This window comes from Diabrotica undecimpunctata, chromosome 9 (assembly GCF_040954645.1).
Source record: "Diabrotica undecimpunctata isolate CICGRU chromosome 9, icDiaUnde3, whole genome shotgun sequence".
Classification (NCBI taxonomy): Eukaryota; Metazoa; Arthropoda; class Insecta; order Coleoptera; family Chrysomelidae; genus Diabrotica; species Diabrotica undecimpunctata.
In genome coordinates, this window is record NC_092811.1 from 1194144 (window position 1) to 1207983 (window position 13840).

The window sequence follows — 13840 nt, forward strand, 5'->3', positions numbered from 1 at the left end:
TCAAGCGGTAGCCCCGTGTTGGAATCCACGTGGTGGAACTTACTGGATGGTAGCGGTCATTGTACTGTAACTCACGCGATATGTTTTGGGTACATCTCCAAACGATTTTGAGTCCTTTTTAGGTTGGGAAAATAAATGAATACTAAATATGAAAATGCGTGATCTTTATATATATACAGGGTTGTTCAAAACAGAAAAATTGTAAATGTCGATATCTTGTCTCAGTTTTGTTTAAGAATTTACAAAAATAATATGACTACCTCAACAAACTCCGAATATAATACAAATGTATAAGCCTTAAGGTTTTAAGTCAGAATTTAACAACTTAGTGATCATAAGGACAAGATAACATTACTTATATGGAAAATAAAGCAAGAATAATTTTTTAACATACATTATTTATTATCTAAATAACTAAAAGACACATGGAATGGAGCTTATGGAATTGGTCCAACTAAGGTGGAAGCTAATCTTGCTGATTTTAAGTCCTTTCTAAATTCAGAAAGAATTATTCACCTACAAAAATCAAGGGAAAGTCACCGAAACTACTATTCCGTTCCGTCTCCAAAACGAAATTTTTAAATTATACGATATTTTTGTCTCTAGAGGAATTAGGATTTCCCCCGATAGTTGCGGTTACCGAGCACTGGCTTGAAGTCAACGAGCTTTTTTTGTAGAAAAATATACCACAATTATGATCGTCCAAGTTCAGTTCATGGTGGCATCCTAATTCTTTCTATAAATAATGATTTCTTTCCTATAACCAAATATGACTTTTTGTTGAATGAATCCCTTTTTGAGTTTTCATTGGTTTATAACAAGAATCTTAATCTATACATTCTTTGCATTTATAAATCACCTGATTCTTCCACGGAACTATTTTTTCAGAACCTGTTAAATTTGTTAGACGACCTGCCAAATAAAAGCAGAAAGATTCTATGAGGTGACTTGAATATCAATTACGCTGTTGCTTGTGCTACCCAATTATCCTTGGTCAATATATTCGAATCGTATGGTTTCACAATGCACGTTGATTCTCCTAGAAGAATTACTAAAACAACATCTACCATAATTGATTATATTGTCTCAGATTTCTCACCCCTTGATGTACGTTCTACAATTATTAATGCAGGAGTCTCTGACCATGAAGCAGTATCTACCAAGTTTAAAACTCTTAAAAAACAATCCTCGAAAACCCAACGTCTTTGTCCGAGGCTTGTCTGTTTTTCAATAAGGCATTTCCTTTAATTACAATTAAGTCAAAACATCACAAACCCTGGACTACCAAAGGTATCTGCATATCAGCCAAGAATATGTCTTTGTCACTGAATATATCTCCAAGTACAGAGGAAACTATCTAAAACTTTCTAGTAATTGGTCTTAATCTAAATTATTACTGATGAAATATAGTGAAAAAAGGTAAAAAGAATTATGCTGATTGATCTTTTTAAATTATCTGTTGGAGGAAAACATCAGAAACAACGATAAAAACGTATTTATTAAGTATATAAAATCTAATAACTAAACATAACAAATTTTATGATAATTTTTATCCAATCTGCACTTAACTGTAAGGTACCAGAGTTGCTGTCTTGACAAAATCTGGTTCATATCATAATTATTAACTGGAACAAATTGGAGTTGCTATCTTCTCACAGTCTGCTTTATGTCTGAAGTTGTTTTTGGTAGCGTGACAACCGCCGTAGAAGTCATCTACACATTTTTTGGCGTCGTTGCTCCATCTGTATACTGGGATCAAGGCACGGCAGAGGGTTTCAGCATCTTGTTCTACACCGAGAGCACAATCTGCAAAAAAATGGTTAAATGTTTAACACCGCAATACATTTGATAAAAACCCATAAAAAACCAAAATTATAACTTTATTTTTAGACGAGGAATTTAGTATTTAAAAATCATTGTTAAATCCCAATCTTCAAGACCTATGGCATGAAGTTTCGGTTTTGATTTTTGGCAACAAATGTGAGGCACTTGAAATATGCCTAAAATAGGGTGAATTTAAACTTTTACTAAAACAATTAAAACTGCTTATTTTCGATTACACATGTACGTTTCTCTAAACTACATTTAAAGTCAAAGAATTGTTTATAATAATTATAAAACAGTTCTGAGGCCGTCCAACTAATCCCATTTTAATTTCATAACGTACAGCTGGTTCCTAAAAAAACTGATACGACTCTTAGTAAGATTTGAACATTTTGAGCAGTGTATTTGATTGGTCTGACAATATATTATATTTTTATTATGACAGACAATTAAAAAAATAAACAAACAAACAACAAGCAATTGATTACATATGTTAATTCATCAATTGTAAGAATTATTAAGGTCTAAATTTTGATATTTTGAATTCCTGCATTTTATAAAGAGTATATAAATGATTGTTTTTACATAAAATAGGGTTGTTGTTATTATTTTTATTATAATTAAGACATAAAACAAACGACTTAACTCAACAAGATATTAAAACAAGAATTGTAACCAAATTAAAAGATATATGGGCACTATCAGATGCAGCAAAACATTGTAACATAAGCAGAACCACAGTTTTTCTATTAATAAAAAATGGAGGGAACAAGAAACTCTCAAAAGAAAGCGAGGATCTGCAAGACCAAAACTATACTAAATTTAGGTATGTAAAAATAAAATTACTACTACTACTAAGGATTTCCACAGTTTTCACTGTCTTCCTTCACTCAACCGTTTTCTCCAATTTTCCCTGTCATTCCAGTCTCCATCTCGCAGGGTTCTTTTCTCCATAGCCTCGTCGATTTCATCTCTGAATGACCTTCGGGGTCTTCCTCTCTTTCTTCTTCCAATCGGGCTCCATTCTGTGATTTTGTTTATCCAGCGTCCTCTGTCCGCTCTTCTGACGTGGCCGTACCAGGATAGTCTCTTCTCCTCTATATAGTCGATTATGTCTGATTGCACTCCCATTCTCCGCTTAATCTCTGCGTTTTCAATTCTGTCTCTTTTTGTAAGTCTACAGCTTCTCCTCAGGAACTCCATTTCTACTGCTCTTATTCTACCTCTATTTCTCTTGTTTATTGTCCAGTTTTCGGACCCATATGTCAGGATACTTCTTATCAGGGTATTATATATTCTCTTTTTTGTCTTTATCGTAATGTTCTTATCCCACAACACTGAGTTTAGTTGTCTTATACAGTTTCTTGTTTGTCTCAGTCTGTTGTTTATATCTTCTTCTGTTGTTCCCTGGTTCGATGTTATGGTTCCTAAATACTTGAATTTATCTGTTCCATTTATTTGTCTTCCCTCGTCTATCTCTAGGTTTCTCATATCCTTGTTTTCTGTTGTTAGGTATTCGGTTTTCTCTAAGTTTATTTCCATTCCGTTGTTTTTATATTCTTCTTCTAGTTTTCTGAGCATAAAGCTGAGATCTTCTTCATCTTGTGCGATGACTACTTGATCGTCGGCAAAACTTAAGGTGTATAGGTATTCGTCTCTTACTGGTATGCCCATTCCTTCGCACTTTCTCCTCCATGGTTTGAGTGTCTTTTCCAAGAATATTTTAAACAGAGTAGGGGACGTAGCACAGCCTTGTAGAAGTCCTTTTGTCGTCTTAAATGGATTGTAGGCTTTATTTCCACATTTAATAGCTACTTTGTTTTCTTTGTATAGTGCTTTAACTGCTTTTATTAGTGTTTGTCGGATTCCGAGATCATTCATTGCTTCCCATAATTTGACTCTAGGTATTGAGTCATATGCTTTCTTTAGATCAACAAAGGCCAGATGGACCGGTCTACCTTTTGCCATTTTCTTCTCTATCAGTTGTTCTAATGTGTACGTATGATCTAGGCATGATTTTCCTACTGTGAACCCTGCTTGGTCTTCTCCAATTTTTCCTATTATTTCAGTTTCTAGTTTTTCCTTAATAATTTTCCCGTAAAGTCTACCTACCGACGATATTATACTAATTCCTCTATAGTTTTCACATTTTTTCCTGTTTCCTTTCTTATGTATGGATGTGATGTATGCTTATGTCCATTCCGCAGGTATTTCTTCTCCATTTAGGAGATTAGAAAATTAATATCTTGTAATATCTTCATCAGCATTGATGAAGATATTACAGTAGATATTAATAGATATTACAGTATTACATCAGAAGAATAGCTTGTAATCTTCGGTCCATCTGCGTGAAAGGAACTTTGAAATTGTCTTCTTCAGAGAGCTCTTCCCAAACCTGTTGTATCCCGTGCTACAGCTCTTCAGCATTTTGAGGTATAAAATTACGCCGATACAACTGTTTTATAATAACCCTCCACACATTTTCGATTGGGTTTAAATCTAGACTATAGCGGGACCATGGCAAGGTTTCGATGTTGTTATTCTGGAGCCACTGGTTTATTATATTTGCAGTGTGATCAGGACAATTATATTGTTGGAGGATACAATTATTTTCTGGATACAACTGTTTTACACTTGGAAACATGATGTTTTATAGAATATTCAGATAACTCTGCCCAACAAACCTGCCATCAATACGCCATACCATTCCCATTCCTCTAGATGAAATCCATCCCCATACTTTGGCGCTAAAATGACCAGTTGCTCGATGTCTATCATCATATAGAGGATTAAATCTATTATTATCTGGTCTATATATCCCAATTTTGCACTTTTTAGAAGATTAAAAAATTTTCTCATCTATAAATATTACCTTGTCCTTGTCCTTGTCTAAAAAGTTCTGCACTACTGCATTCAAACCATTCCCTTAAGTGCTTAAGCCAGGATATTCTTCGTCTTCCTACATTTCGCTTTCCTCGGATTTTGCCTTGCATAATAAGTTGTAGTAATGCGTATTTTTGCCCTCTCATCACATGTCCTTAGTACTCAAGTTTTCGTTTTTTGATAGTTAATATTATTTCCGCCTCATTTCCTATCCTTCTAGTTACTTCGTTCTCATCTTACCCTGTCCCAAAAATATTGATTTTGTAGCTGATGGTTTAAAGCACATATAAGTCTTGATTGCTTCTGTTGTGATGTAAGAGCTTGTTTTTTTGCTGCATGACGCGATGATTTAATTCTGCGCCAAGTTGTTGTCGTTCTTCCCGGAAACTGTGACATATTTTTTGCAGTTTTTGCATCTTCAAAAGTATTCTCTTCTAATCTATCCAAAAGCCTACGACCTTCATGAGCGGTAGATATTTTAGGTCTTCCAGAACCCTGCTTTCTTTCGAGAGTTTCTTGTTCTCTTCATCTTCACTAAAAACTCTTATTCTAGTTACGTTAAATGATTCGCTACGGTAGATAGTGACCAACTATCTTCTAATTTCGTTACAATTCTTGCTTTTAGTTCTTTGCTAGCATGTGGAGCCATTTTTTGAGTTTGAACAGAATAAGTTATCTGACAAATTTTAAGATTTGGCGTATCAGTTTTTTTAGGAACCAGCTATACGTTAGATAAATTACGTACGTTTTATAAGTAAAAAAATTGGTCTAGTTTTTGTTGTGAAATATTTTAAATAAATTCATTTTTTTTTATTTAAATTCCAAAATTATGATGCGAAATCTGGTAAAAAGATTTTAATTAAATTTGGTGGACGGTTTTACTTTATAAAGTTTTTCTGGACGAATTATGAAAGTCCTAAGTGGTTGAAAAACATTGAATCAGAAAAGGCTTGTTTTACCCTTTTTTTTTGTATTTATTGATATTTTACACCAATAAATTAAAACATTTTTAGCCAGTTGTATCTTATAGAAAATTTAATTATTGCTTTTTTAGCTCAGTGCAACTTTGCCCCAAAATGAATTATTTTAAATTTATAAGCAATGAAACTAAAAAAAAAATTGAATTTTTTAGTAATTTTTAAATATATATTTTTTTTATTAATGTTCCCGATCTATTTGAGAGGGAGGATAAGTCAATCATTATTACTGAAGTTATCATCTAATTATTTACATACTCTTACATACACCTCAACAGATCCACCCCGATCTATAAGCAAAAACTATTTTTTTCACTATATATGATGGTTTAAAAAAAAACAAAGCAAAATCAACTGTACGTCTTCAAGGATTTGTCATCAGCCTCATAAACCGTTTAGAACTTTTAAAAATCTGTATAAGATTTTTATGTCAAATCGATGGTTTATTTTGTTTTTTGTAACTCGCAAAAAACAAAGATGTCCTACATAGAGTCAATGGTGTAAAAAGTTCCTTATCGTTTCCTCTGAAAATACTCAAAAGCGGTGACTTCTATCACCTGTATCAAACACTATTAATTGTTGATCAAGTTAGATCATATTGGATATTTTATCGATATTTTTTTGATGAATTTCTGTGAGCGTTACACTATATAAAAAGATTCAAAACGATCAAGCTAAATACTACAGCTACCATAACACAAAAAGAAAAATTTGACTAAGGATGTAAAAAAAATCAGAAATTGTCGAAAGTCCTTATCGACAGTTCGGACTTCCGCAGAGGCTAAAGTAAAAAACATGAACAAAATCGAAGAAATTAAATAAAGCTAATCCTAAGAACAAACCAAAGGCACTTAAGCCAAAGATCGCCAAGGCTGCTGCAAGTTCACCAAAAGCTAGAAAAGCTACTGCTCCTAAAAAGACTTACAAGGCAGAAATTAAATAAAACCAAAAGGAAAAAAAAAAAGAAAAAATTCTGTCATAGAATTAGGTACTTGAAAGATGATAATTATTACAGTTGAAACGAGTTTGAAAATTTCTACGACTATTTCACTAGACTATTTTTAACTGATAAAACGTCATAGCAACGTCACATTTCCTACTGACAAAACTCCTTCCTGCTCGTGATTTCTCATCAACAAAATTATGACAGATCCGTCACGAAGGTGTCTGGTAATTCTATTGTCAGTTTGACAAACGTCATTGAGGCGTAATCAATTTTGGACAGATATAATGAATCCAGACGAACAATAAAGATCTGGATATCAGTCCCGTAAAGAAATCAACAAATTGGTTTCGGAAAATGTCCCATTGAACACGCAGAGGTCCAGAAGGTCTATTTGGACCCAATTTTCGTAGTTCCTACGGGTGAGAAATTTTACGCTTGAAAAATGTACTACCATAACGGAACTGGCCAAAATTCTCGAGGATTATGCCTTTAACACGAAAGATATATCGAGGATATATCTTTCAAATGTGTAAGATTGGCCAGAGATACCAAGCGGGTGCAGCTTCAAAGTGTTCAAGAAAAAAGAAAACTCAGTTCAAAAGAATTATCCACCGAAGAATTATTAAAAATCATCCAAAGCTACGACGAGGAAACCAAAGATGGAGCACAAACAAAGTTTTTCACCTTTGCTCATTTGAACTTGCTTGGAGAGGCAATGAGGCCGTAAACTGCAAAATTCACTTTTTCAAGAAGTTTGATGTTATGGGAGAATTTACGGGCCGAATTGAATACAACAGCATTTTTAGCAAAGCAAGTCAAGTCGGTTCGAAAAGTTTGACAAACAGCAAATGGCTGGTAAGAAATTCATCAAAGGAAAATTTATGCCCAGTTAGATTAACTTTGAAATTAATGGAAAAAAGGGACCAAAGATTTTATCAGACAGACTCTGTCTTACCGTTACCCCCAACCGGAAGGATGGATCTTGGTTTAAAAACTGTCCCGTTGGAATAGACATAAAAAAACATAAAATATCAAATCATTCTCATCGATCTTCAGCTCTGTCAGTCTTATTCAAGCAAGGTGTTTCTGAACAAGAGTTAATTAAATTAACGGGTCAACCAAATGGACTCTCTAAAACCATATCTGCAGCTGGATTCCAGTCACCACCAGAAGACCTTCGAGTTCCCAAATGTTACAGGTTAATAATACACAAAATCATGCTTTGGTAGAAAAGAATAGGCAAACTACTATAGCTTATAATAATTGTACATTTAATATTGTTAACAAATACATAAATATTATGTTTCGTTAATATGGTGCATTAATTGTCTCGTGAAATAGTCTTGTCGAATATCATTCGAGAGAAAATTATTTACCGGCAAAATTTTCTTCTGGTTTTATTCAAGTTTGTTGTCTTTTGACAATTTTCGCTTATGAAATTTTGACAAAATCACTCGAAAATTGAGAGGCAATAAACTTTCATACCACTCGAAAATATTGCCGGCAAAATTTTCTCTCTTATGATATTATATACGAAAATTCAAATTCCAAAGTCTCACTTGTGTATTTCAATGATAAATGAAGTTCAAGTGAATAAAAGACAATGCTTACCAGATTTTCTGAACGGTCTTGCTGCTAAAGTCGCTGGATCTTCCAAAGTTACTTTGACTTCCGGACTTTCGCTTTGTCCAAACACTTGGCTGCTTGCGATAATGCAAAAGCAGAGAAATAGAGCAGTAGTTTTCATTTTTCTTCTTCGTTCGTTACTGGTTGTTTGTCTGAAATAATATTAACTATTATATAAGATCCGTGGAGATGTAGTTTTATAGCAAAACGCAAACCTTGACCTGTTTCATCGATGATAAAATAAAGTGCAGTAAGAATTTTGATATGTGCAATGTTTTTGAAAATGTAACTACTTACATAATATATTAATCTGAAGCTATGCTTTGTATATATGCGAAATGAACATTTTTTACTAGATTATTGAAAAATTAATTCAACTCTTATACATCCACTTATACGTTTTCACACATCAGAAAGTTTATTACTAACATTAAAGCAATCTTTATACCGGTAATATATTTCTACCAGTGAGTGCAAAAATTTCCTCATGATCCCAGTAACGTTTTATCAGTTGTGATGTACATATAAAGATTATAACCATGTCAGCAGTGTGTGACAAGACAGTAGAATTATCTGATATAGGAGATAACTTATCCTCCTTCCAATCGAATACACCAATGAGTAAATTTAAATCTTGTGGGTTTCGTTTATCATCGTTAAATGAAAATTATTTTACGCCTGATCCACCAATTTTCCACAATTCAACGATTTAGTAAAAGTCAATTAAAAATCGTGGACTATAGTTGTAGTCATCTAGGAATATCATCTACGAGCCTTACACTCATGATTCTTTCGTGGACCTCGGCTAAAGTATTTAGAAGAGAAATCCGTCTGTAGGATCTACGTTGCGTTGGTCTGCAGTATCTCGCATTTGGAATCATGATTGTGTATGATATATAGTATACAGGTCTCGTTTAATGCAAGTTCATTTATTCGAGCATTCAACCGTATATCAATTAACTTATTATAAAACGAAGCATCGCTAAGAGAAAAATTTTTTTAAAACAATAACAGGTTTTCAATGCGAAACTCTCAATGATGTAATAGGGACACCATGTAACAAGGGAATCTCCGAATTGCAAATGCTTACTTTACAGACATCTGGATGTGAATATATAATATTTAATTATAATAGTTAATAGAAAGCATATGATGGTGTCCCGTTAAAGAAAATGTTTGAGGTCCTCAAAAGGTCCGGATTGGATTCGACGTATATCCGAGCGATATATAAATTGTACGAAAATGCAGTTAGTTGTGTAAAAATTGGAACCAGAACCTAAATGAATTTAAACTCACGAAAGGCCTAAAGCAAGGATGCTGTTTGTCACCGACACTCTTTAAAATATACGTCCAAGAAGCATTGAGGAATTGGAGAAATAAATGTAGATTTATGGGCATCGAAGTGGGACAAGAAACTCTGTATACATTGTTGTTTGCAGATGATCAGGTGGTGGTTGCAACCGATGAGGAAGATATAAATTATATGAATCGAAAATTATTTGAGAAATATGCAAAATGGGGGCTTACTGTAAACATAAGCAAAACAGAATATTTAAAAATTGGAGGAAATTCCACAGATCTGAGGCTTGAAAACGCAGTCATAAAAGGCTGCAACCAGTATAAATATCTAGGAAGCATCATATCAGCAGATGGCAGAGTTAAGATAGATGTACAAAACCGAATAACCCAAGGGAAAAAATGCATCCGAATACTGAATTCATTACTGTGGTCTAATAAAATAAAGATGCATACCAAACTTCGCGTATACAGAGCAATTGTAGAACCAATTACCACATATGGTGCCGAATGTTGGACGATGACAAAGAATGAACGAGATAAAGTAGACGTTGTGGAAATGGATTATCTTAGAAGGTCATGTCGAGTATCGAGAATGGAAAGAATCAGGAATGAGGAAATACGAAACCGTACAGGAATTAGAGATACTCTTTCAGATAGAATACAAGGAAGGCAATTACAATGGTATGGTCACGTGATGAGAATGGAAGAGGAGCGGTGGCCAAAGAAAGTCTTAATGTATGTTCCGCCAGAAAGAAGGAAAAGGGGAAGACCACCAAATTCCTGGAGAAGAGAAATTACAAAAACAATGCAATCTAGAGGCTTAGAAGAGGGAGATTGGAGAGATAGGAAAAGATGGAGGCTGAAATGCGGGAAGCGGCAATCGCCGTAGGACCCCCGTTATATGATGATGATAATAGTTAATAATAGAAATTTTTGGGTGAAATACAAACCTTAAAACTTTAAACTCGCATAAAAATAATCCGCATAAAAAGAGACCTTACTGTATAATGATATAGTCAAATAGAAGAAGGCGAAAAGTTTTTAGACCGTATTTAGAACAGATGTTTAATGTGGTATTGCTCCTTACGACGTATCCCTTCATTTAGGTTAAAATAACGATTTTCAAATGCAGAATATACTCTGTGATATATTTTCTAAGGATTCTATTGTAGGCGTGTATTGGGTTTTTGTCATAGCTACACAGCTCTTTAATTCTGTATTCATCAGCTCGTTAATTCTGAGTTCAAGTAATCGTAGTAGGTTGGACGGCATGTCTTAGAATGTAGTAGATCAAGACGAAGGGTAAAATATGACACTATTTGGGATAGTTAACAAGACATGTATGTAAAGGATATTAATACTGATATTTTCTAAGGTCTAGATCTCAAGCTCAACGAAGGAAGAAGAAATAAATAAGATGTAGCAAAAAAACGACAAACGATCGAAACTAAAGATATAGAAACTGACTGGAACAACATCACAACAAGCTTAATCGAGACAGCAGAGGAAACAATAGGACAAAGGCAAAACAGCGAATAAAAAGAGTATTGTTATCAGTGGAGTTTAGTAGCTGAGATAGTGAGTTCATCGCTAAACATAATCAAAGTGGACTCAACGAGTTGTTGATGTTATTTTCACCGGGTATTTGAAGGTGAATTTTAGTCTTCCACTCCGTCATTATATACTTTAAAAAGTTTCCACTCCGTCATTATAAAGGTTTAAAGATTATCATCGACTTTATATATTTTCAATATATCGACATTCCATTCATGCGGTACTGAATCAAATGCCATCTTGTAGTCAATGAAAACAGTAAAAAGATTCCTTTTTTGGTGTACGACTGGTTAGAAATGACTGTGTCGATTATAAGTTGTACTTTGCAGCCCATGGAACCCTTAGCCCATCCTTTCTGTTGAGGCTCTATAATATTGTTTAGAGAACAATGTTGGTAGATATGCTGGGCTACACAGGATGTAACCAATTTGTACAAAGTTGCAAGGCAAGTAATTGGGCAGTACTTGGCTGGATCTTGGGTGTTATTTTGATCCTTCGGTGCCAGATAAGTGGTTCCCTGAGTAACAAATGGTGGTATTTTCGGCGGATTAGAAATAACATTATTAATTAATACTGTTAAAAGCTCGTGAACACTCTAAAACTTCTTTAGCCAGAAGTTTTGAACTCTTCTGGTCCATGAGATTTCCAGAGACTTCTTCAAAGGTGAAAGGTTCATAAGGAATATTACTGTAGTGTTGACAACTATTATTCTTCCGTACTTCAATCCATCCAGCATTGTTGTTATGAGTAGTTGGCGTCGAAAATTGGTTTCCCCAAAAATTCATGAATTTCTTCTTCGCTTGCGTAGGATTTATTTTCATTTTCTACAGTAGAATTCAATTTCATATAGGAAGCCTTCTCTGCTTGCTCAAAAAGTATATTACTAACTTATGTTACTCCCTTTGTATCTCCTTAGGCGACCAGAATAAACGGAGAATTTTTGTTTTAATGTGTCTAGGCAGTGTTGAGCTGTGTTGTTTTCTGGATTATGTTATGAATGGCTTGTAGTGTTCAGAATTATTTATTCAGCTCTTTTAATTACTTTTGGACTTCTTACTCCTCGGATGTGTTTCGTAATTTGTCCAATATCCCTATGCAATTCAATTTTCGTCAGCAGTTGTTTTTCCCAGAGCCCAGTTCTGTGTTCAGTCCTTCCGATATTAGTATCCCGTCTTGTTCTGATCTTAATGCCCATAACATTAGCAATTGCTGTTTCTGCACAGTAAATCAGCATAGGCAAATATTCTAATGTATGAGCTTCCACGATGTAATTGAGTAGGACTTTAGTGTTCACAATTTGTAACCTAGTTTCTTACAAGAGTTTATTTTTGGTAGCGGTGGTCTGCTAAGTGGGTTTGTCCCATTAAACTCTTGTACGGTACCATTTCACTTACCAGGCTATCGCGCAACTCGTTGTTGTTCTGCTGCATATTAGCAGGTTGAGTTTCTTGTATAAAAGGCTCAGTAGTATACTCATTAGGGATTTCATTAGGTGCTTGCTCTACAACTATTATTATTATTATTACAAAGAAAACTACAAAAACAGTTAAAAAAATTATATTTGTTTTAACTATATAAAAACTTTAAATGATGAAAAGTACCAGAGCTGCCATATCAATAAAGCTTTATTCATAACACAATTAACTGGAACAAACTGGAGTTGCTATCTTCACACAGTCTTCTTCCTGTAGGAAGTTGTTTTTGGTAGCGTGGCAGCCCCCGTAGAAGGCCCGAATGCATTTTTTATCTGCGTTGCTCCATTTATATACTGGGATCCTAGCACGGCAGATGGATAGACCGTTTTGTTGTTGTACATCGAGACCACAATCTGCAAAATAAAAATTAATGGATAAATCAATAAAGGTTACTATATTTGATGAAAAGACATAAAATCTCGAAATGATGAATTTGGAAAGAGCTTTTGAGGTATTTGTTAATCTACGTAGCATCCATTCATATAATCATTCATGAGGTTTTTGTCTCTGAACAGAAGTTGCAGCCTGAAAAAATTATTCTTCGCCAAAGATCCTAAAAACTCTCTGTAATGCATTCGATATCCCAAGAACCATCTGCACCAATTCACTAAATTACTGATCTCTGCCAACAACGTACTCCTTGACAAAACACTGATATCCTGGAAAACAAATACTACACGTTTTTGCCGTCGATACAAGTTGTTTCTTTGAGCTTTGCATACGAACGGGGAGAAACCAGTTTTCTTGGTTTCTTCAGAACTAGCAAACAAAAAGTTCTTCGAATAACAGGATATCAACGAACTCTATTTAATTACGTTAAGAGACTTAAAGTAGACTTTCTTGGACATATAATCAGAAAACCGAGATATAACTTCCTTCGGCTAATTCTCAACAGTAAAATTAAATGAAAAAATAGATAGAGCGGAAGAAACTCTTCTGCTTGAGAAATTGGTGATAGGTTTTACAGCACACTCATTGGAGCACATAGTCCTAGACCGAGACCAATATAAAAATATTATATGCACGTTAGTCACCAACGTTTGTTAGAAACATGGCACCCTAAGAAGAAGTGGTTTCATGATCTTCTTGCCCAATTAAACAAGTCCATATTTGCCTAAACACGTTTCACTCATCAAGAAAATTCATAAAATAATATCTCATATTGAGCTTTTACTAAGGAGTAAAGTTCTGTGGACGATAAACTAACTAAAAAGGTCCGAAACTGCTGCACCTACTAACGATACAAAAACAAAAAA

The 13840-nt window shown here is 34.2% G+C and overlaps 2 protein-coding genes across 3 annotated transcripts in view; one reads left to right on the plus strand and one right to left on the minus strand.

Annotated features, from left to right (window-relative positions):
- LOC140449368 (tyrosine-protein kinase-like otk) overlaps positions 1-13840 on the plus strand; it is a 296812-nt gene that overhangs the window by 172860 nt on the left and 110112 nt on the right. The window lies entirely within an intron of this gene.
- Positions 1481-8577, minus strand: LOC140449371 (kunitz-type serine protease inhibitor textilinin-1-like). The gene is made up of 3 exons (XM_072542525.1): positions 8554-8577; positions 8242-8408; positions 1481-1806 (listed from the first exon to the last, which is right to left on the minus strand). Exons 2-3 carry the CDS (start codon positions 8375-8377, stop codon positions 1622-1624), a joined length of 321 nt encoding a protein of 106 aa, XP_072398626.1. The 5' UTR covers positions 8378-8408; positions 8554-8577; the 3' UTR covers positions 1481-1621.

Coding starts and splice junctions, on each gene's coding strand:
- LOC140449371 (XM_072542525.1), bottom strand. CDS start 8,377: ATGAAAACTACTGCTCTATTTCTCTGCTTTTGCATTATCGCAAGCAGC. Junction 1,807..8,241: donor AAGACCGTTCAGAAAATCTG/GTAAGCATTGTC, acceptor ATTTTTTTGCAG/ATTGTGCTCTCGGTGTAGAA.